This window comes from Bombus vosnesenskii, unplaced genomic scaffold, assembly GCF_011952255.1.
Source record: "Bombus vosnesenskii isolate JDL3184/JDL3185 unplaced genomic scaffold, Bvos_JDL3184-5_v1.1 scf7180000013314, whole genome shotgun sequence".
NCBI lineage: Eukaryota > Metazoa > Arthropoda > Insecta > Hymenoptera > Apidae > Bombus > Bombus vosnesenskii.
The window spans coordinates 4,639,597-4,662,310 of NW_022882960.1; the positions used below are offsets into that span (position 1 = coordinate 4,639,597).

Here is a 22,714-nt window from a genome sequence, read left to right on the forward strand (position 1 = left end):
CAATGATTCAATTCAGCTCGTGGAGCTTATTTTCTCTCTGCACTAAGGCGTGCAGTCTGCCGTTGCAGTGATAAAGCATAATCTCCTTGCGATTAGATAAAATTGAATTCCTTCCTTCAACCACTTTCTTTAATTTCTTTAATCTTTAAAAGTATTTTAGAGGATTAACACATTAATTGGCGTAATATTACGTATGCCAGAAGCAACCTAGTCAATTATTAATGACAGAAGAGAAAATAGACATGGAGAAAGCAAGAATCCTTTATATTTATTCGAATTAATAGTAGCGAGTGATGCAAGGCAAGATATTCCATAGAAAACTCTAAAAATTCTTATTTTTGCCTTAACCCAGATATGCTCGTTATTCTTCTACAAGGATGATAGCGATATAATTTTATTATATCTCGTAATTTTCGCAGCACTGTCCACATAACGCGATATCCTTTGAAATGATTGGACATTAATAAACGTTTAATTAGTACGTTCCATTTTGCACCCAAGTAAAAGAAAACATGAAGAAATTATTTTAAAATATGATACAACGTTAAAAATTCAGGCATATCTGGATTAATTACAAAAAGCTTGTAACATCCTATTTTATTGTAAAATTTCTGTAAAATTATCGAACGTGAACGTGTTAATTTTCGCTACTTCGAATTGTAGATTATAATATAAAATCCTTAAAATTTGTAGCAATCGATTAATTGCAAAAATATTTGCCCAATTTTTCAATATTCTCCTATTTCTTTTTCTCTTTTTCTGTCTTTCTGTTCTTCGCGATTTTTTTATACAAAACATTACCATCATTTGCAGAAGCTCGCACGAGCAGCGTACTATAGAACGAGCAGCAACAAGTAATAATTTTCGCGCATCCATATCTGTCATGAACAAACGTGATTAAAATTAATTCCACCAGCGATGATTCCACGCTACGTTAAAATTTTTAATAAGACGTTCGTCGAACCAAGAACCAAATTGATTCACCGTGTATTTCGGCGTTCCTACAAATTTCCACAGCCAGTTTTTAATCGAAAATAATGAACACTTTTTAGTTACCCAACTCACGCGAATGGCGTTTCTCGTCAGCTGTGTCGACCTCACATTCTCGGTCACGATTATTGATCTGGTCTGATTAAAAAATACCTAATAAACAACCTGTGAAATTATCGGTCGTATAAATTATGCAAACGCCATCGAATCGAATTGGTAAACCAGTATATTGAACAATATTGATGTAAGTGTAATAAACGATGACTAATGAAAGTATTTGAACATTTATCGTGGAAAACTGCTATGGACATAAATGCACGACTTCACGAAGATATTCAAACACTTGGCGTAGAAAATTTTTATGTCCATATTTTATGCGTTATACAAAACATTTTGAAATCTCATTAGTACTGCGATGAGACACAATTGTCATGGTTACATCGATACAATTTGAAACAAATCTGAAAATGTATAGAGAAATTGCAAGATATTTATTGCATATTGTATATCGAATAAAAAAATTAGTATACACTAGAATATATACAGGGTGGTTGGTAGCTGATGGTACAAGCGGAAAGGGGGTGATCCTACGCGAAAAAAGAAGTCGAAAATATAGAATAAAAATTTAAAAATTTTAAAATTTAAAAATTTAAAAATTTAAAAATTTGAAAATTTAAAAATTTAAAAATTTGAAAATTTGAAAATTTAAAAATTTAAAAATTTAAAAATTTGAAAATTTGAAAATTTTAAAATTTAAAAATTTGAAAATTTAAAAATTTAAAAATTTAAAAATTTAAAAAATTAAAAAAATAACGTCAATCGAGACAACGATCTACAGTGAGATTCATTATATCGAGACGCGATAAAGTGCACGCGTACCGAGCGAAAATTCAAAGTCGATTTTCTCGAAAACAAAGCCCCAAACGAAAAATTCTTATTCTATATTTTCGACTTCTTTTTTCGCGTAGAATCACCTTTTCCGCTTGTACCACCAGTTACCAACCACCCTGTATATAATACATGTTCAATATGGTCCTACTGAATATTGAAGTTTATTAATATAATGGGTAATTGATTGTTTAAGTACTTTTGTCACTCTGCGAAACGTATACTTGCTCCAAACATATTGTAATTTCTACGTATATTTCAATATTTGTTTCAAACTTTACCAATATAGTCGTAACAGTGTCGATAAAGTTTCAAAATGTTTCCTATAATACACACAATATATTTATAAAAGTTACCTACGAAAGTTCTAATATTTACATGATCCTGTATACGTGTGTTATCGACTCGTAAAACTACGAAAGATACAACTACCGTGATAACGTTAGAACTAACAATTTACTGCGAACATGTTTGCAACAAATATTTAATGCAACTTGAATAATTCCATATCCTCGTCCCTTTAACGATGTAATAAAATAACGAAAAACGAAGAACTAATGATCCTCAAAATATATTATCTCCTAATGAAAGGCGTTTCTAGTAAATTTTCAAGTATTTCTACGAGCATACCATACATCTGGAATCCGATTTCATTTTTCGATATGAACGTGATGCCAATTTAGATGCTTCCAAAGAGGAACTTTTCATTCCACGATCGTACACATTTGTAGATAACAGATCCGATTAGCAAATTAAAATTCTCTTATCGTTTTGACACGCTGACCGACACGAGAAAAGTGTATCCACCAAACTACCAACTACATTCAACAACGTCGAACGACCATCAGCATAAAACCCGGGGAAACCTGTGTAATTCTCCGACTGTTTCGAAACGTTTGCGATTCATTCATTCCGCTCTGCGATTATAAAGAGATTCTCACGAGCGTGCCGCGCAAGAAAAACGAGAAACGATCGTTGGCGGAAGATAATTCACAGACCCTTTCGGTATTCGAAGCCCTTCGGCTATGTTTCGATGCGCCGCATCCGATCTCGAGCGCGGCGTACGCGCAAACTTAATTAACTCGACGCCGTCCAAACGTATCGGACATAAGCTTTTTTCTCCCTTTTACGTACAACGTATACACGCGGTATATATACAACCACCGTGAGAGAGCAACGAGGTTTACTCGAAACTTTTCGCCTACCCTTGTAACAGCGTAATAACCGCGATCCGCTGCAATCCAGTGGTTCTCACCTCCGCGACGTGGCATTTTTTCCACTTGCGGAAGTACGTCGACCCCGAGGATAGGACTCTACCGTCCCTCCTGGCTGGTCACGAACATTTCAAATTGGTCGTAGAAATACCGCCTGCCGACCAAGAATTTATTTCTAGACAGACGAGTACCTTCGAGGATGCTTGTCGAACCGAGTCAAATCACTGGATGTACGTACTTGTAGGTTTCGCTATTTTCACTATGGGTTGCTATGTCTTATTTGGTTTTAGTTTTAGGTGAGTTTATTAGGTGTAGTTTTGGTCGTGGAACTTTTTAATTGGCCGAATATACGGCGATCTTCGATTATCTCCATATTTAAATGCGCGGTGTCGTTGAAGCGATACGTGGCTTGAGAATTGGTGGGTTTAACGTTTAATTGAATAGAGAAATTAAGTCAATATGTAGATTTGTATTAGTCGAATGCATAGCTTCATCATTTGGCAATATTTATATTTTTCGACGCAACAGAGATATACGTGTTGGTGTATGGTCGAGGCGTTGGTTCTTCTTCGATTTATATTTCCTAATATTGACATTTTATAATTATGTCTGGCTGCTATATAGTATTCACTGTATGGTATGCTTGAATATATTCATACAAGGTACGAAGTATCAGCGTAAATAAGTATATGCGGAGTTTGATTACGAATGAACTATTCCACTTTTTAATTCTCTCTATATTCCCATAAGAGAAGCAATAATTTATGCTTGTATACAATTTTTAGAACACACGATCGATAAATTTAGCCAAATCCACTTATTTGTCTACCTGTGTATTACATTACGTGTGGTCTACTTGTGCGACACTGGGAAAAACTAAACGAGTCTAAATCGAAATAATAATAAATAATTTTCCATTGTTTTTTTGAAGCCTGTTTGTCGAACTGATCAGTTTCATCAAGTGACACCTGTATGGCTTTTAAACGCTAATTATATATTCTGATATGAAAATTAAAAATAGCGACAGATATATTTGGTGATGAAAATCGCTGAAGTGTAGTCACTTAATTTCGATAATATTGCTTTATATGGTTGAAACTGGCTGAATTTTACATTTCTATTACAATTTCTCTGAGACACGAAAGTGGTGCAAGCTATAAAGTCCAAAAATTTGATATTTACTTATATATTTACAGATTCCATTTATTAATCGTTTTAAATGCGCTATAAAAGTTTGTTAAGATGACTCCTACTCGTTAAATTAATTACGACATTTTTAACTGATCTATCACGAATATACTCGTAAAATTGTATAAAAACTCTGTCTAGTTCACTGGATAGTACATTGTTGCAACATATTTGTTGCCAGTTAGATTGCCATAAAAATTGCCAGGCAATTTCATTAAAACCATATGAAACTTGAAATATAGCGAATTCGTTGATATGTTCTGCTTCTTTCTTTGTTCTTCTTCTGTTCTTATATGCTTCTTTCGTCATTTACTACAATTATCTAAAGCATATTATCTTAACACATCGACCACAACGAGGATTTTATAGTTTTTGCTCTGAAAACCACAAATAATGTCCTGATACTTAACTTTATGCTGTAACACAAATATTCTACTGTTGAATAACACGCTTTTTATTTTGCAATGTTACATAATCATTTATACTGCGATATTTTTTAGCCAATGACATTCGTCTTTCTTTAATGATTCTATAAAATCGTGAAGTAACGTGCATCATCGATGACCATCCGTATAATTAACTAGTTAACGCCCACCAATGTACTTAAAATAATGACATATAATTTCCTAGTAAAATTATCCAATAGTTTATCGTATAATATCTTTGTTAAAAATATAGAATAAATTTCACTTAAAAGTCTCGTCTAGGAAGAAGCAGAAAAGAGACTGTCAATTCTATTGACTGGGAGTATTTAATCGAGTAATCGCTTGGACAGTTGTTTACTTTTGACAATATGTGTTTCAGTTACAAGATTATGAATGAATGAATTTGGAAAGCCATTATTTTATTATTTATCTAATTTCTAAATTATGAGTCAGATTAACAAGCTTCTTCCAAATCGATATCAATTAAACTGCCAACGGTAATAAAAGCAATGATATTCAAACAGTAAATGCACATGAGTGGTACACGTATATAACGTTAATAGATACTTTCGATATGTAATTTAAATGTATAATGTGCCGATTCCACAAAAATACAGTAACTGCCTCTTCTGGTAATTACTAACTCGTCGTTCATTTGTATACCCTGGATCAAATTCGAACAAATCAGCCACGAGTCAACTAAAGTATCCAAATAGCTATAAAATTTGATAGTTTCTAGAATACATTAAACCAGTTAATCGTTTATTTTCTACGTATTAATTTCATATGTAAATTATCTTCTCTTCCAAATAGAAGACACGTAACGATATCTTCCAAATAAAGTACCACGATAACGGTTCGGATATTTGTTTATCATACCTGGCATTTACGCGGAACAATTTTTCACATCGAAATGACTCGTTTATGAAATCACTTCACGTAACGACTACAGACAAACGTTGATAAAATAGTAGAAGATCGGAACGCATGGTATCTTCCTGTGCACGTATTTCTTTACAAACTTTAAGCGCATCTGTATTCTAAGCGTTTCCAGGGGTACTTTAAATATTTATGATCTTCACTTTCTGTTCGAACTATTTTCTTACGAAACTGGAGGCTACGGGTTCGATTACAAAGACGTGTACTTTGAACTGTGGACAGTATTTATCGTGGAAAATTATCGTTCAAGATGCACGTTCCGTACCACTCGTTCTTCTTTTTCTTTTTTCGCTTTCGTCAAATTTTTCTATATTCTCGTAGAGAATATCGAGCGAGACGTCGTACGAAATACGGCTCCTACGACTTTAAGAATTTACAGTACACATCGTAATAAGTGCTCGACCGCGCGTGGAATTTGAAATGAATCTTCTCGCGACATGGAAAAGAAGATAAGCCGAAATAATAAAAACATATCAAAAGATTATTGTTAATATAAAAAGAAGATCGTACGATAATCCATATAAAGCTTTATATCTTCTTTCGCTTATCGACAAAAGAAGAGTGTTCTTCCTATTTTTACGCGACGTTTCCATGTGTGGAACGTAAATCATGGTATTCGTCAACGACTCCATTTCTTTCTTTATATATATATTTTTCACTCACTGTCAGCGTAATAATCGAACTACACTACTTACTATGTATGTATAAACGAGTAAATTACATTCTTTAAGTATTCCTGCGTGGCAACATAAAATTCGTTTTATAATGCGTTTTACTTTCTCTTGGCGAATAAGATGAAGAGTCTTTAAGAACTTGGATTCTTGTTTCAACACTGTAATTCACTGGCCTCGTTCTTTAATTATTACTCACATTTTATCAATTTATTTTTCACGTTTACTACTTCTATTTTAAAACCTTTCTACCTTAAAACCTTTGATACATTTTCTTTTTTTTTTTTTTTTTTAATATATCGACAACATTTTTCAAATTCCACGTATCACATACGAATGAAACTCTTCATAAAAATAACGTGGAATTTTTAACTGAACTCCCTACTTCTTTCCCATATGAAATTAATTCCATGGAAGTTGCACGCGGCCAACGCCAAATTCACAACGACAGCACTGTGAAATACTACTTTCAAAGTCATTCCCCTATTCTCGTTAAAACTACACTCGCGTAACAGTATAAAAATATAAAAGGGAAGGAAAGGAAATCTATTGCAAGATTCAAGCAAGCTCGTAACCCCGAACCAACGGCGATGCTGCAATCTACCTGCGTCTTTCTCGATTCAATTTAGAGAACCCAAGTAGAAAATCTGCAGGAAACAACGAACAGCCCAACAGAAGCCATTGTTTCGAATAGATTGGGAAAATCTATAGAATCTGGTTGCTCGAATGGATTAGAATTAATAATACACTCGGTTCGATTCAAGGAAGGTCGCGTAGCGTAACTTCGGTCCACTCTTCTTCCTGCTCCCTGACAGTCGATACGTGACGAGATTTCGTCTCTAATAGCTACCAGTTTTAACGAAGTTCCATGAACGTTCGTTCCTCTTTTTGTCCTCTTTAACATCACCTCCCACTCAGACTGTTCAATCCTGATGCTTACATACATGGCGACGCGTGCGTGCACAGATCTATGGAACCCTCGAACACACGCAAAATCCACGGGGTATAAAAGCTTGCAAGACCTGTTTTCGCGATTGCCGTGTCCCAAGGAATCCTGTTGCGAGAGAACTACGTCCCAGGAGTAGACGAACGCTACAGTCCTTTTCGGTCTACGGTTCTAAGTACACGGTTTTTAGAATTTCCATAGCTCGCGGATCTCATTCAGGTAAGCAACTATATCGTCACGCAGCTTCTTTTTACTATATGATGGCGAAACATTTACTTCAGGGCAAATTATATTGTAATACGCGGTTTCTAGAATACCGATAGATCGTGGATCGTAGGACTGGTAAGAAGGACAATGCACGTCGTTAGGTCCTTTCTTGCGTGATCATGCGATCACGTTTATTCGAGAATCCATCGTATTCCAGAGTATATAGACGATCGCACGCGCTATGTATTAGGTTGTCCGAAAAGTTTCTTTCGTTTTATGAGGAAATAATAGACGCACAACGTTTTATATTATTTTGCCGAATTACGTACGATCCATTTTGTTCTGTCGAGATAAACACCGCGACCTTTCACACACTTGGTTTCACGTTTGTATGGAGGTGCACTGTTATAAAAAACACGTTTGCGAAAGAAACATACTTTTCGGACAACCTAATATTTGTATTTCCTTTTTGACGTGGTTCCTGGAATTTCGACAATTCCCGGATATTGTAAAGTTTGTTCGTTGCCAATGCGAGACATTTATTTGAAAATTTATCGTATACTGGATTATATACTAAAATAAACGGAGTTTATAAATTAAGAAGGCGATATTTATATGGTCTAGAAGTTGCGTGAATCGCGAAGGTAAGAACGTATATTCCGGCGGTTCAAAAATTAGATCCACTTTGTCGATCGTAGTTGCGATAAATCTGTCGCTAATTTTGTTATTATTAATTCGAAATTAGTCATTTTCTTTAGTTCAAGAGTAGTTATAAGGAAAGTATCTTAGCATTTTTCAAAGATTAAACGGAAGATCGACTTTCTTTTAAATCCTTGGATTTTATGGAACATGTGTGCGATCTCGAACTTTCGGCCGGTATCTTATGTAGGTATCTTTGTATACACTTTGTTAAGATTACGAAGACATTTTATTTAAAAATGTATTATACCCTGTAAATACCTGCTTACTTTTACCAATTAATTACGAGAAGGAAACACCCGAAGTCCGACGTTTTTATACTTCCAAAGGTCAACATATCTTTTGTCGATTTCTCTTGCTTTTCGAACGAGACCGAATTTCCACCAGAATATGTTTGTAATAGCATCCAAAGTAAGCTACGTAAAAGAATGTTGACAACAAATGTAAAGTGATTAAAAAATCATTTTCTTTTTACGTCAATTTGTCGTTCTTTTCTTTCCTACTTTTGTTGCTTTGGATACTTTTACATAAGACTTTTCAAATTTTCTTCAAGATAAAACTGTGTTTCTCTTAAGGAAATCTACACTCGGAATAATTCCATAATTATAGTTACTTAGAAAATTAAGTATAACAATTATTTTTATCTAAATGCAGAGAATTTACGGTAGGAATTTTAAGCGAAATCTTGAGCACAGTAATAGTGACTATCGGAATGAAGCGAAGTATTTGATTAAAAATATTTAAAATGTAATTAATTGGTGCGATTCACGCTCAGTTACAAATGGTAGTCTTTTAGAAAACGAATTTTAAAACTTTTATGATTACATAAACGCACAGACTTCATAGTAAAGTGAAATTTCAGACAAAATTTTAAATATTACAGTAATTACGATGGCAATAGTGAGCTTTCGAAAAACGCTATTATACTATAAAATGTTACAATAATATAATAGAAGAAGAATTTTATACGAAGAAATTTAATTCCCTAGTAAGTGTATTAGTAGTATATGGCTAAGGATTAAGAATTTTTAGTGTATATCATGCTTTAAATTTTATATATCCTAACGATTTTTACCATTTTATAAATATACAATATACGTATGTTGTAGGAGAAACGTATAAATTTTTACAACGTAAGACGCATAAAACCGATAAGGAAAGAAGGAGAAAACAGCAAAAAAAGGCGGGATAGTCATAAAAAAATCAGACGGACGAGAAAGCTGATGAAAGCTTATCAAAAAAAAAGAAAAAATGTTTTTAATTACATTTTATCAAGATAAATACATAACATAAAAACTTGCATTATTATTCATTCATAATACGAAAACGCGACATTCATCTATAAAATATTAATCTTAATAAAAAGGGAATTATTATTGCAAAAGTTTGAAAGTTCGTAATAAAATTTTACAGCCTTATTCGCGCAGCTTTCAGCTTTATATCACCCTGCGACTTTACTTTGCTCGTCGCGTCGCAATTACTTACCAGGGACTAGCATCTCGTCTTACTAACACAAAGCTGTTCAAACTTAAAAAGAAAAGTCGTTGAAAACAAATAAACGGAGCTTCGTAACTTTGATTTCAAGAAGTGGTAGAACCGGTTATTCCATACGTAATGCAAGTTTCCTTCAAGATGTAAAAGAAGGGCTATGGTAATTTCAACAATCCCGGAGTTACCAGGGGGATTCATAAAACAGTCGAAAAAATACCATTTTACAAATTTCAGAACGTGTTAAACGTCATTCCTCTTCCACGTCTTTCGCTAAAAGCAACGTCGGTATATTCTACTGACGCGATAACATTACTGGTATGTTCGTGCAAACATAACACGGAGCTGTGAAATAAATTATCTCATTTCCATAAAAAGAGAGGGAAATGAAGAAAAACAAAATCTGGTCGCGTAGACTCCCCATGTATGTTTCTTTGTTTTTACTCGCTTCGCTCTGGTAATTTCTTAAACGCTTAATTCGCAGTTATAAATACGAAGTTCTTTTTTTTTTTTTGTATCTTTGTTCTACTTTCTTTCGGTTCTATCCGTTAAAAATTCCTAATAAAATTTATCCAAGAAGATAAAATTTCTTTTTCGATCCCCTATATCTCAAAATTTGCAAAAAATACAATTCCACGAATCGTTCCATAACACATCTACACGTTATATCATCCACTCATTGTTACACATTAGATACTGTACGTTTAATACGCTCAAATTTTATATCGATATATTAAATTTATTATATATTAAATTTCTATAAGCAATAATAATAAGCAAATATTATTAATGGAATTTTACGAGTCATAAATTATAAATTATCCATGTTGATAAATTTTCTTACAGATATAACGATAACAGATCAAATGAAATTTATCGAATAATTTTTATGTATTATAAATCGCCCGATTATCCTATTCAACGCGAAACTATAAAATTATAAAAACTAAGTACGTAACTTAAAACCTGTAACTCGTCAATTTACTAATATCGTTAATTGGTAAAATTATCGTGCAAGACGGCATCTGGTATAAAGCTAATTATATTTTACATTTAAAGTAAAATAACTAATAAGCTCGATCAGATAGTCTGTTTTCTGATAATTATAGAATCATAGAAGGTCGACAACAAGATTATCAATCGTAACGAAGCAACATTTTTTAAACGATAAAATCCTTCTCTCCCCTAGGTACTAAGGATGTTTCTTCTTCTGTGCTTGCCATTGGTGCTAGCGGCGCCACTGAATCCAACGCTAGAGGGGTACAACTTGGAACTGGTGGATGGAATCCTGAAAGACGTACAATTCCATGACAAACTCATCGACGAGCTGGATTTATCCGGCTTAGGAATTCTTCGCTTAGAAAAGAACGCTTTCGACAACGTACCGTCTCTAAAATCCTTGAACTTGGCCAATAACTCGCTCGAATCGCTCCCAGAATTCATGTTCTCCAATCTGACAAACTTAGAATACTTATCCTTAGCGCAGAACAACTTAACCAGCCTCGAAAACTTGTTCATCCGCTTGGAGAAGCTTCAGGTGTTGAACATTTCCTGCAACCCCATAATACACCTTCGTAGAGGACATTTGTTCGGTCTAACGAAATCCACCAGCATATTAACAGAAGGAAACGTTCTTTGGAGCATAAGCACGGGAACATTCACGAATTCATTCCTGAAAGACGACGAGGAGTTGAAATATTTGGAGAAGGTGAAGGCTGAAGAATATATCGAACAACCCAACGATGGAATAGATAAAGAGATAGAAAAGGCGACAGAGAGTAACGTGTTGAAGGATTTCGCGCCATACACGAAATCGTCGATAAAGAAAGGCCAGAAGTTAAAATTGTGCATATCAAATAACATACTGCTATCTATAGAACCACTCGAAGACAATAAACAGGTGGCGAATGGATGTCTGGAGATACCAGTGAACGAGAAGGAGAGATCTGTCAGCCTGCGAGGATTAGGAATCAAAGGATTCCACGAAAAATGGTACCAATTACAATACCTTCCGTTAGTTTCTTTGGACCTTGCGAACAACGAGATCACAGAAATCACCAAGGAACTACTGAACGATCTTCCCGAGGATCTGATTTATGTGAATCTGATGGGCAATAGGATCAGAGGTATCTGGAGCCAGGTGATCGAAAACAAGTACCTAAAAATACTGAATCTTCGAAACAATCTCATAGACAAAGTGGAGGATGATGCTTTCGCGAAAACCAATTTGACTACCCTGTTTCTTAATGGAAATCAGCTGGAGAACCTTTCGTTCTCTTCTAGTTTGCCCGATACTCTGACAGAGCTGATATTAGCGGCAAATCAGATCTCTGCCATTCCTGACGCGGCTTTCTCGAATCTGCCTCGCCTGGTCTACCTGAACCTGGCTAACAACAAGATTCAGAAACTGCAGAACAACGTATTTAAGGGGTTGGATTCGTTGCAGGTGTTGATTATTACTAAAAACAGCCTGACAGATATCGAACGTCAGGCGTTCTCCGATTTGAAACAGTTGACTACTCTTTACCTTCATCGAAATAGTCTGGCAGAGCTTCAAAAGGGTACGTTTTCGGAATTGGAGAGTCTGAAAGACTTGAACCTGGCTTGGAATAAACTGGGTAAGATCAGTGCCGACACTTTTTCGGATCTACCTCAGACTTTGGACTTCCTTCACATCGATTTCAACGAAATAAACAGCCTAGAAAAGGCTAGCTTCGTCAATGTTCCCAGATTTACGTTGTCTCTCACTGGAAATAAAATCTCGACTATCCCAAAAGGAACCTTCGATCTACCTACTCTTAGAGATTTGCATCTGAGTAACAATACCTTGACGACTATCGATGGCGACAGTTACGAAGGTCTGCCACAATTGAAACGCCTTTGGTTAAATGAGAATCAAATCAACGAAATACCGAAAGGTTCCTGCAAGAATTTAGGAAGTTTGAGTATTCTGGATATTTCGAAGAATCCGCTGCAGACGCTACAAAACGGCGCTCTTTATGGGCTGAGTTTGGTTAGAGGGAACTTCTTGTATATCTACAATAACCAACTGAAGGAACTGCAGGGTGGAGTTTTCGAAGATATTTAAGCGGACAGATACAACGACTCGTGCACTCACTTACGTTCGTTTTTATCATTTATATAGATTTAACATATACGGAGATATTAGGTTTGGGATATTATTTTTATTCGTTCAGACGAAAGAATTCTTTGCTTCGAATCGTTTCTTTTTTTCTGATAGTCGGTAGTTTTGAGTATTTCTATCGAGTTTCTGATATCTATATTATCGATGGTTCACAAATCGAAAATAGCTTTGTGTATTTGTAACTATCGAAATGTGATATGAATGTTTCCTTAGAAAACCTTCCTTAGAATCCTTAGAACAGGAAAGTTTGTAAAAGAAATAAACGAATAGAAGAATACGAAGGTCGTATTATTTTTAAATAAATTTCCCTCCACGTGTTCTAGGAACCTTCTGTAATCTAAATTCTTTCAATTTTGTGATTCGAAAGTAAGCGAAATGATAATCAAAATCTTGAAAATTTAGGAAAAGAAACGTAAAACAAATTAAGAAATAAGATAATTCGGAGAAACATTGAAATAGGAAAATGAAGCAGAAATTACTATTAATAATAGCGATCTCAAATCGGCAATAAGATTTATATACTGGAAGAATTCAATATTCTAAGAATTCGCAGAAAATTCAATATTCACAAAAAAATACACAATACAAAAAAAATATTCGGCTGAAAGATTCGACATTTTTAACCATTTACAATTTTCTATTAGTAATGCACAATAATAAGTCGCAAGTATTAAATAGATACTCGATACTTATTAAATTCAGCTAATTGTACTACATAGTCTAATTTCTTCCTTTTTTATAATACACGATTTAAAAATACGTATTTGTACTTCGAAGCACCGCAAGCATAAAACAATTACAAAAATTGTATTTCGAACGACAATTAAGTACTATACTACGACAAAGAGGATTTATCATCGTACGATCACGAAAGAATGAATTCTCTTATAGCGTCTACGTTCGCAGAAAGCCAAATCAGATCATGATTAAAACATCTTTCGGTATCATTAGAGACACTCGCGAGATACACAGGCGTTCCGATTCTGGCGGGACGCCCATTTCAATGGGAAAACCTAATTCAATGATACAGGAACGAAAGAAAGCTCCATACGCAGTGTGGTGTAACATCGCATCGTAGCAACACGCTGGCGATTAGATTTACAAACAATAGAGCTTATAACCGTTGAAAAGCGAACGATAGAAACCGCTATGTACAATAATAAATTCCACCTAATTGCGTGTAAGAAAATTCCATTAAAGGCGGAGCGGTCTGATTGTCGCACCTTCTTCGTCTAATGGCGATTAAAGGTTTTCAAGTTCGGTGTACGTGTTTGCCCGTGAAAGGCGACCATCCAATATGGTCGCGGTAATTTTCATAAACTGGTTGCTCGGTGCAGTTCGCTTTCTCCTGAACGGCTATGCGCTATATAAGTACGCGGATAGACGTATAATGCACGCGGTATAAAATGATGCCTGTGGTTTACGACCGGCTGGCCTTGACTTTTACGAGAACCTTGGAAAGCTCAGGTGCGACCGGATTTTGAGGAAAATCGACACGCTTCAAGATCGTTTTCATCCTACCGCTAAACGATCCTCTGGGAATAGGGACAGCACGTTGCAAATTTATGTAATTCTTTGGAATCGAATGGAAACCTCGAACAACGATCTAACGCGTATTTAACACGTTTTGGGAAGAAACAGTTTTTAAGTCACACCGCGCGACGTGTGACGAGATATCCGCAACGTGTGTGTACTTGATCGATCGACAGGAATTCTGGAAGTACTTTGGCTTTACTTTGGTATTAATTCGACTTTAACTAAAACGAGGTATAAGACCTTCGTTTGGTGTTTCCATGCGATCAATATGGTCGTGATTAGTGTTAGCCTACAGGAGTTGTGGAAATATGATTCTTGCTGGAAACCAAACAAATGTACGAGATCTGTCGATTTCTTTTTTCTTTTTTGGCTTGCTGAAAATCTAACAATCTAACGAAGGTTAAAAAGCGAAACCGGTTAAAGCGTCTGCTATGAGATTGTCTACTTTTACCGAGATAAAAATATAATTACATATTCATATTACCGTAATTCTAATCAACTATGTATAATATATTCAAATTCAAATTGAAGATTGGGAACTCTAGAGTTAACTTATGTTAGTAAAGGTTTATGCTAATTGTGTATCCTTTTCACACGTGTACTTTTCAGAAGATTCGTTCGCGTGTCTCAAAGTGAAAAATCCCATTCCATTAAAAGTTAATAAAAGATGTTCGTATCAATCTAGAAATGAGATTACATCATGTAGAATGTAAACGCAGTAAAATGATCAAAACCATTCTATAATTGATACAATAATTACAGCGTTGGAGCATAGAAGTCATCTGAACAGAACACCCAAACGTAATAGGGTAATCAACCAACATTTGATTTATAAAATCCATTTGCAAGAAATTCGCTTCTTCTATTATTATAATATTATATTATTGTAATTTGTGACTTGTAGAGCACCGGTTCAATCGCAGCAGAAACTGTCGCAGGAAGTACCGCGGTATCATTCTAATTATTATTACGATTCCTGATGAATCAGCAACAATACCATAGAAACTTCGCTTCAAAGACTTACCATAAACTTCTACGCGGAAGACAATAGACTCAGACAATACGACGCGTAATAAGTCTGAGTCACGACAGCCTGGAAATCCTTGATCTTTCATCCGTCATTTCGATAGTTACTCGCGAAGAAAGAGAAGCAAGAAAAAAAAGAAGGCGAGGAAAGAAACGACTTTCGTGAAACCATCGAGGTCGTTTGCGAGGGTGTCGCTCCCATCGTGATTTTTTGAACACCGACAAAGAAGGAACGCATTCTCACATACCAGCTGGTTCTCGTTCCGTGGCGAAGGTCCCGAGCAATTTCGTCGCACCGTATACCCGTGTTCTCCACTTCCGGTTTAGCCAACGGTACCTTGTAGGGTTATCGAACGTGCGTCTGCCAGGACTACCGTCTGACATCTCTGTGAACAGGTACATTATAACGTTACGTGTGTGTACAGAAATCGACGAGAATGTTGTGAATAGTCGGCGGTATAGTTCGTCGAACAAACGTAAAAATCGTAGGAAATATAGAGATAAATTCATTACGAGTCCATTTTCACAGACTCTTTCGATTTTAACGTCCTTTAAAATAGAGTACTTAGCATCTGTTAAGAAACAAGCAACGAGGTAATGTGCGCAGCTTACGCCTGAACAGAATCTTATTACGAATCGAATAGAGTAAGTTAAGTTACAAAACGAGTTTCGAAGCCAAGTTCTAAAAATCAAGTTACAGCATCTTAAAGTATTGGAATAATAGATACATCGGAGAAACCTATTGCACACGTCGCAGACACGAGGAGAATTTTTATAATTTGAAAAGAATTGTTTATTACAGTAGGATCTGAATGAAGGAAGGAATAGTAGGGAAGAATGCATCGAGGAAATTCTTGCAACTCCTTTTCGCAAGTACAATGTGCATCGAATAGAGTTCAATAATGCAAGTTGACTGAAAGGAAATTGTAAGCGAAATGTTGCATTGTAACGTAACTTTGGGTATCGATAGCTTCGTATAACATGGGGAATAGTATGACAAATTCCAAAAAGCACGCGATTTACGAACGATTGATAAGTTGACGAGATTTCTTACTAAATCGAGAATACTCCTAACGTTTCGATCGATATTTTTATGATATTGGGCAAGACAGAAAAAGTACAAAGACGAGAGACGAAAGTCAGATATAAAATGTCTCTCCTGCTTAAACATCGTTTTGTTTATTTTAAATCCAGGAATAAGATTGTTTTACTATTTTAGAATTGTATTTCTACGAGATCAAAAAACAATGTGGTCTATATATATATATCATGTTCTTCCTCCATAATCTTCACGTCTTAACGAGAGTTACGCAATCGAAAGATATCGTCTACACGTTAAAATTGCTACATCAACGTCATTGGATTTGATGGATGGTTTCGAATATTCTCATGTCATTGAGTAATATAATTTTGGTCATTTCCGATTCAACAGGTGTCGAAAACGACTGGTTTAATGGCTATACCGTGGAAGGATATAATTGTATAATACGGTGTGGTTAAGTAGTTACGTAATTTAGAAAAAAATTTAGGTTTATTGAATTAATTGATCGAAGAGCTTCGACGAGATTTTGGAAATATCATTGAACCTCTCTGTGGAAAGTTTCTAAACGTTTTACAAGTAAAAAAATGTTTAATTTGTGCTAAAAAATTCACGCGTGTTTTCCATGTATTTTCGTACAGTAATAAAAGTAGAAAAGAAAAAAGAAATTAATAACGTAGAAATCGATCTTTGTGCTACATGAAAAGTTGTCATTCCTTTCAAACATTGCTATGTCGAGAAGAAAAATTATATTGTCAGTACTTGATCAATGAATCACTCGCATCTCCAAAAAAAATCGGTGGACAGTAAAATTTATAGCTGGCATTGCGAATGATGAATTTCATGCAGTAATAACAATAAAAAACAGACAAAACATCCAATGTATGAACAGATAGAAGTAAAAAGAAGAGAAAGAAACTAGGCTTTGATGGACTTTCTAGTCTCCAGCTGAGATCCATCGAATGCCGATCGTCACGATCATTCTGATTATTACCTAAGGTGTTTAACACTCTAAAACATCGATGTAACTTCACTTTTGCATACAATATATACTTTGTGTAGGATGTCATATGTTTTTAACGCTTTAATAGCAACTATTAAGCGCCGTAAGAGTTTCTGAAATACAAACTGTTTTAATATGCAAATGTAGTCTTTGAGCGCTCGATGACATAACTCCAACGAAAGGACATAAAATACAAGTGAATGGTATAGAACCTACGAGATGCGAAGATAAAGTTAATATACGCACATGAATAAAATATATACAAAATTTTTGTAACTAAATTCTGTAACAATAAATTTAATTACGTAAAGGAAAATTAATTAAAATGTATTTAAAATCCCTTGGCATCTTTTATGTTCTATGAAACTAATCTGTAACGCGTGGATAAAGTTAATTACGTGTAAATAATCTAATAAATCAAATAAACCAGATTAATTACGTACAAATAAAATTAATTTCAATCCATTTAAACTTGAGAATTTTTCTATTCTGCTATGAAGATAGGTAACGCGTGATACGTTTTTAGATAAAATCAGTTAATAAGCTAATAACTCAAATTTAATTGCTACCTAAATAAATTGATTACTGGTGAATATCTTTATATTCTACCATAAATAAGAAAAAACTGGTGACATATCGCTACTGGCTAGTTTTTAGATAAAACAGCCGATTGATAATATGTTAATGCGTTTACATGTAAATCAATTTTATAACCAGCATACCTCGCATGTGTAGATAACGTTGCAAGAAATTGGGCGGAAGTATAACATCGGAATTAAGTAGGTTACCGAACTCGACCAGAGCGGGAAAGAAAAAAAAAGAAAAAAGAAAAGGATGCCATCGAATCTCGAACGAACGTTAAGCGGAGAAAATGTATAACTTCAGAGGAGAAAGGTCCAAAAGCCGAGTTCATTGGCCTTCCTCTTCTTCCGAAGGTGAGCATGTGATGTTCATAAAACGCCTTTTTAGTGCGCGTAACGCTCCAGTCCATTTAATGCGATCACGTGAAATGAACAGAAAAAAATGATAAATATTTCACGAAGACATATCGAGGATGGAGAATCGGATTTTGATTTACAGCCAGAAAGTGGTTCTATGTCGGTGATCTCAGCTATAGTGATCGATGAATCGAGAAAGCTGACATAATCTTCAAGGTTTTCACATAACTTGACAATATTTTGATATTAAGCCTTGAAATGCTTGGTATATAAGCTTTAATATGTATAACTTTTATATTTCTGTAAAATCAAATTGAAACTATTAATTCATTATTGAATTATAATGTATATAAACTTTCTTAATGTATATAAAATTGTTATGCACTGATAAGGAACTTTAAACAAAAACATGTAGAATGTAGGTAATATGCAGAAATATTTAAAATAAAGTACTCGTCATAATACTTAGTGTGTGAAAAAATTTCCATTTATGCTCTGTTGCTTTAATTGTATTCATAAGAATATGAATTGATTAATATGATTCTTTGCGTAGCTAGCAGTAATAATAATTTCTTGAATAGATCAGGTATCAATAGTAATAAATAAACTATTAAATACCGTCTCTCTAAACTAAATTTCGTAATTCATTCGCAATAAATTAACACCTTGATGTCACAAGCATAAAGTTACAATGTTGCAAAATATATAAAAAAAAACTTTAGTAAAAAATTTAGGTATTCCATTGATTACCTTTCGCATCTGTAAGTATAGCGTATTATACTAGCTTACGATTACAAAACGTTCCACAAAGCATTTTACGAGGCTAGTTTAAAAAATTAAATTCTTAAAAAATCATCCAGGTCAAATAGAACCGGTTTCGGTTTAGATTGGTCTTTTGAAAACGTCCAATTCCGAACATTTAGCTATCTTTTGCTCATATTTTTTACCCCACTATGCGTATGCTCGATGTTACAAACGTTGAATAGATGATTCTTCGGTGAATAAACAACGCTCACATGATTTCATCTTCTCGCGTGGGCGAGGTAAAAGTTCTTCCGCTGTTTCGTGAATGAAAAACGTTCGGTGTCGCTGTGGGGAGGCACAATGTGAAATTTGCATAAGATGGGAAATGCGATTAGGAATAGGTCGACTGAAACAAGTCTAGAACAAGTCCAGAACGAAGTTAGTGTGGTAATAATAGAGTATAAGATAATTAAGCATGGTCAGAGATAAGATTGCAAATTTTTATACGTTTACGGATAATTGGAATGTGTTTACATAAATGGACATAATGTTACAATATTTAAGAAGTAAAACGATTCTCTATCTAAGTTACACTTTCTTCAATTATATTCATAAAAACACAAATTTCCATAAACATATAACAGTTTAATAATAATAGTTAACACTAAATTCACCTGTGAAGCGTGATTTTTGTAATTTTCACTTAATGCATCCTTGACAAATTATTACACTATCCAAATTCAAAATTAAATCAAAATTTAATTAAAATTTAGAGCAAACATTCGAAAGACATATAATCTTTTGATCAAAGGAAAATCTTTCTTCTTACGCTTTATCATTGAACATAAATTTAAAATTGGCATTAAATGCCTAAATTTGAAGTGATAGTGATAATGCACCGTTTTACGTTGACTCTTCATTCATTTAATTATTACTACATAACTGAAGGTAATTAAAATTTGGAATCATCAGTAGGATACCAAAAATAGACTATAAAAGGTGCAACCACCTTACTTGTTTCAAGTGTAATGTAATAGTAATATAGAATGATAGTAATTAGTATGATCCAGAGTGTGCAGTATAATATTCTTCTAAAATCGCAAATGAAAAGTTGTCGTCCTTACTTGTAACGCGAAACTGCTTGCAAAACTGTCGCCCGGTATTTCTGTACCAGCAAAACTGGACTCTGGTTTGAATTACACCCGACATCGTGCTGTACGATTTCCGAGATCGAAATGCACGATGGACACCGACCTGATAAACTAGACTTCCTACATTTATTTCCAATGATACCATTATGAAACCTCAGATAGGTTTCATTTGTGAATGTCGTTACATCTTTTTTAAACTTTCATCCCTTTAAACATCACAACTGAGTTACAGATTTGCCACATCGATTAACTGTAGAAAAGAAAAAGTAGAGAAAATTGATGAAATCTAACCCCAACCTAACCCCAATCAAACCTACGGGCAAGTGTTTTAGAACTAAGATTTTAAAAATTTCAAAAGATGGAGATAACAAATTTGGCCTTTGAACAGTTCAATCAATAAATCAATCACACGATAACTTTCAAAATATGTTGATTTCAAGATTTGAACGTAATGCACATCAATATTTATAAATTACACGAAATTATTCAGTAATCGGATATTTTATTCATAAGTCCTCAAGAATTCGAAGATTTTCGAAAGTTCTTAAAATCCATGATTCTTGTGCCCGATTGAGTGACTTACGATTTAAATGGCTAGCTTATTTCGGTCAAGATTATTTCTCTGATAACATCATTCTTGTTATTACTTAATATTAATATTTAATCGAACGATGTTCTATTTAAATAAATTTAACTATTAATAGCTAATTAAAATATACTTACAAAAAGCGTTTCTAATAATAAATATTGTTCTGATTGAAAAAGTTACTTGAGAAAGATTCTCCACGATCGCTAAAAATCTGATAACAATTAAACAGCGAAACTTGCATAAAACGCAGAAAGATGCAGAGACAGCTCCTCATGTTTTGGCATGGTATTAACATGAAATTTTGCAATCACTTCCGCATTCTTTGATCATGTACCAAGGTGTAGGATTACGGCGAACGAAAAATTTGAATTTTATGATAATTAATCGAAAACAATGAGAGCTTAGGTACGATCAATCATACATCGCTCTAACTGTATCGCAACAAAGCGTAAAGATTAATAATACATATGCCGTAAATCTTACATGCATATTCGTATATTATGCGTGCAAGCGATTTAAATATGTATATGTATGTTAAAATATTAAAATAGTTACCCTCAAATAAGTTCACGAATGAATTAATTTCTTCTTATGTTGTCACATCATTGACAGAAATTTTATGATAGCCTCTATACTATATGTACATAGACTGCAGAATCAACCTATAATTAGAAAAATTACAAGTATTTACATTATGTGTAAAATGTATATTATAGGTTAAGGTTATAATATCACAAATTAAAAATTATAATAACATAATAACATTAATAATAAACATTAATATATTATATAAACTTTAACTTTCTCTAAAAATGGATTGATAAGGCAGAATGGTAAATTGTGTAAATTATGTTGGAAATTTCAATTTTAGCTTTTTAATGTTAGCTTCGCTTGAGTTATTATAATGACACTTACAGAACTTTGTTCCTTTTATATTCATACAATAAATAAATATTTCATAATAATTCTCCTTTTATATTCATACAATAAATAAATATTTCATAATAATTCAACTATCTGATTAGAACAATAACATCCTTAATGTGTATATAACTTTCTTTTTAGTCCTTTTTTGGATCGAAATTCGCGTGAGAATACTACATGTTGCTGCATTTCTTTGATATAAAATTTACGATCATGATTCTCGCATTTCCGTAAATTATTGCCATGCACGCAAACTCACAGAGGGAAAAACTAACGATTTCGTTACGGTTGTCGATTCTGCGGAAGCTCTTCGAAATTCGATTCGATATGATTCGATTTCACCTTCTAACACGAGTTCGAAAGTAATTCTAGCGTGGGACATTGTGTAGGCTGGATCGCGTGTTGGGTGACAGAAAAAGCTGCTTTTGATGAAACGCAACACCGAATACTATCTATGAACTATTTATTCAAGTTCGACAGCAAGATTGTTAATACATAATTTATAGGTTACATACATAAGATTATCTCCGATAGCTTGCAATTATTTAATGATAAATTATATTATGTATTTACATCTTCTTTTATTGACCCAGTTATTAAATCGTGCGTTGGTTTCATGCACGATTACCGTAATTCAATAAATTACTATAATTTATAGAAATCACGATTATGAAGTTATTTGCTTTTATGAGTGAGTGAACGTACCTGGCCCTTTTCTTTATATCTTTCTCGTGTTGTTGTAAGAAAATTGAACAGAGAATAACTAGTAAACAATATTAAATTACTAATTTAAGAATTTAAGAGAATCGTAAAATATTAATATTCTTTAACATTTCAATTTAACAAATTAATATTCATATTACCTAATTCTTCGAATATAAATAGAAGAATATTGTTTTATTCATAGAGATGATTCTTCCATCTAGAAGTTGAGTAATAACTTAACATATGTAACTAGTAAAGC

At 33.9% G+C, this 22,714-nt stretch overlaps 2 protein-coding genes across 5 annotated transcripts in view; one reads left to right on the forward strand and one right to left on the reverse strand.

Moving 5' to 3' along the window:
* Window positions 1-13,077, forward strand: part of LOC117235123 (leucine-rich repeat-containing protein 15-like) — a 29,724-nt gene extending 16,647 nt beyond the window's left edge. For 2 of the 3 annotated variants that reach the window (XM_033496860.1, XM_033496861.1), the window contains exon 2: window positions 10,845-13,077. In XM_033496860.1, the coding sequence (XP_033352751.1) occupies window positions 10,854-12,743 (1,890 nt within the window). In that variant the 5' untranslated portion in view covers window positions 10,845-10,853 and the 3' untranslated portion in view covers window positions 12,744-13,077. Of the gene's footprint in view, window positions 1-7,329; window positions 7,481-10,844 lie in introns of those variants that run through there. The other variant, XM_033496862.1, reaches the window with a different exon arrangement.
* Window positions 1-21,488, reverse strand: part of LOC117235124 (heparan sulfate 2-O-sulfotransferase pipe) — a 117,197-nt gene extending 95,709 nt beyond the window's left edge. The window contains exons 1-2 of one of the 2 annotated variants that reach the window (XM_033496865.1): window positions 21,382-21,488; window positions 15,611-15,748 (exon numbers count right to left, since the gene is read on the reverse strand). The gene's annotated coding sequence lies outside the window, so the exon portion shown is untranslated. Of the gene's footprint in view, window positions 1-15,610; window positions 15,821-21,381 lie in introns of those variants that run through there. The other variant, XM_033496866.1, reaches the window with a different exon arrangement.
* Between the last annotated feature and the right edge of the window lie 1,226 nt (window positions 21,489-22,714).